Source organism: Haemaphysalis longicornis, unplaced genomic scaffold (genome assembly GCF_048455015.1).
Source record: "Haemaphysalis longicornis isolate Haplotype H1 unplaced genomic scaffold, Haemaphysalis longicornis Haplotype H1 scaffold_11, whole genome shotgun sequence".
NCBI classification, from domain to species: domain Eukaryota; kingdom Metazoa; phylum Arthropoda; class Arachnida; order Ixodida; family Ixodidae; genus Haemaphysalis; species Haemaphysalis longicornis.
This window is the reverse complement of record NW_027526214.1, coordinates 32380484-32382288: the sequence shown is the minus strand read 5'-3', so window position 1 is coordinate 32382288 and position 1805 is coordinate 32380484. Positions and strand designations below refer to the sequence as shown.

The 1805-nt window shown below is 54.3% G+C and overlaps 1 protein-coding gene across 1 annotated transcript; it reads right to left on the bottom strand.

The window, feature by feature from the left end:
* Positions 1-661: 661 nt before the first annotated feature.
* Positions 662-1174, bottom strand: LOC144160612 (uncharacterized). Its single transcript, XM_077691850.1, has one exon. The coding sequence runs from the start codon at positions 1172-1174 to the stop codon at positions 662-664; it is 513 nt and encodes a 170-aa protein (XP_077547976.1).
* Between the last annotated feature and the right edge of the window lie 631 nt (positions 1175-1805).

Genomic DNA, 1805 nt, shown 5'->3' with positions numbered 1-1805 from the left:
GGTTGTACAAAATGATCAACAAAAGCAAGACTCCCGACAGCTGAGCATTCAATATTGCAAAGTTAAAGCAGCATTGCAACAAGAAGAAGATCTGATATCTGCTAGAAGGAAGCTCCTCATTGGCAAAAATACAATGTACGCGCTCCGGGACTCTAAGGGCAACATAACCAACAATATTAATGGTGTCCTCAAAATTTGCCAAGGAATTCTAGGCAAAACTTTTCGCTTCTCGCCCTGACAATGAGCCACGTTTTCTGTAACTGCTTTAGGTCAGCTTCCTCAATTTTCTAAACACAAGGTCTCAATGGTGCTTCAAGCAAAAAAGGAAGGCAAAGCTCCAGGACACGCTGGCATTATGGCCGATATTTTGACGTGGCAACGAAGGGGATGTATTTAGATATTGCAAGTACAAAAATAAACGGGATAGTAACGACAGACAAGGCAGCCGCGATGTCCCTGGAACGGCACGGACACCGACATCAGCGAGCGTCTTCTTCCCCAGTCTGTGGGCTCACTTGTCCCAGAGGGCGCATACCTGCACAGCGGGGGTTGGCCACTGGTTCCGTTTATGGTAGGGAGCCAAAGACCGAGCCCGTGACATGACCCCCGGCGGTAGGAGCAACGTCCCGGTGCTGAAGACGGTAGAAGTTGAGGGCTGAACTTAATCATGGACGAAGTAGGGCTTCAGGCGGGACACATGCACAATTTGAGACACTGGTTGCACAGGTGATGGCGGGGGCGTGACTGGAATAATTTCGTACGTCACAGGAGTAACCAAGCGGATCATGCGGTAGGGGCCTGTGAAGCGGGACAGTAGTTTTTCACATAGCCCAACATGGCGTGAAGGTGTCCAAAGGAGTACCAGGAAACCAGTTGGGAAGCCCACGTCACGGTGAGTCTCGTCGTAGCGGCGCTTCTGACTGGCCTGTGACGCCGTAATCTTGGCGCGGGCGATCTGGCGGGCCACATCAGCCTGGGCAATGAGATCGCGTGCATACTCAGTTGGCGGCCTGGTCGAGTCAGGCAACATGGTGTCCAATGGCAGGGCAGGGTCACGGCTGTAAAGGAGGAAGATAGGAGAGAAGCCGGCGGTGTCGAGGCGCGACGAATTGTAGGCGAAAGTAACGTACGGGAGAGGAACGCCCCAGTCACGGTGGTCGGTGGACACGTACATAGCGAGCATATCTGTGAGCGTCTTGTTAAATCGTTCAGCGAGCCCATTGGTCTGCGGATGATAGGCCGTGGTGAGGTTGTGCTTAATGCGGCAGGGCCGAAGAAGGTCATCGACGACCTGAGATAAGAAGCACCGACCACGGTCTGTAATGAGCGGACGAGGAGCACCGTGATGCAGAATGACGGCGTGTATTAGGAAATCGGCGACGTCCGTGGCACAGCTAGTAGGAAGGGCGCGTGTGAGGGCGTAACGCGTGGTGTAATCGGTGGCAACGGCGATTTACCTGTTACCAGAGCGGGATAAGGGGAAAGGACCGAGAAGGTCCAATCCAACTCGGAAGAATGGTTCAGAAGAAACATCAATTGGTTGAAGAGGGCCTGCTGGAAGTGATCGGGGCGTCTTGCGGCGTTGACAAAGGTCACAAGCTTTGGCGTACCGTCGCACGGACCGGTAAAGGCAGGGCCAGTAAAAGCGTCGCCGCACACGGTCGTAGGTCCGAGTGACACCAAGATGCCTGCAGTCGGCAGGTCATGAAGCTGGTGGAGTATGTCGGCACGGAGATGCTGAGGTACGGCTGGAACGGCGTCCGGGCCATCCGCCCGGAATCTGCGGCGAAACAGGACTCCATGAC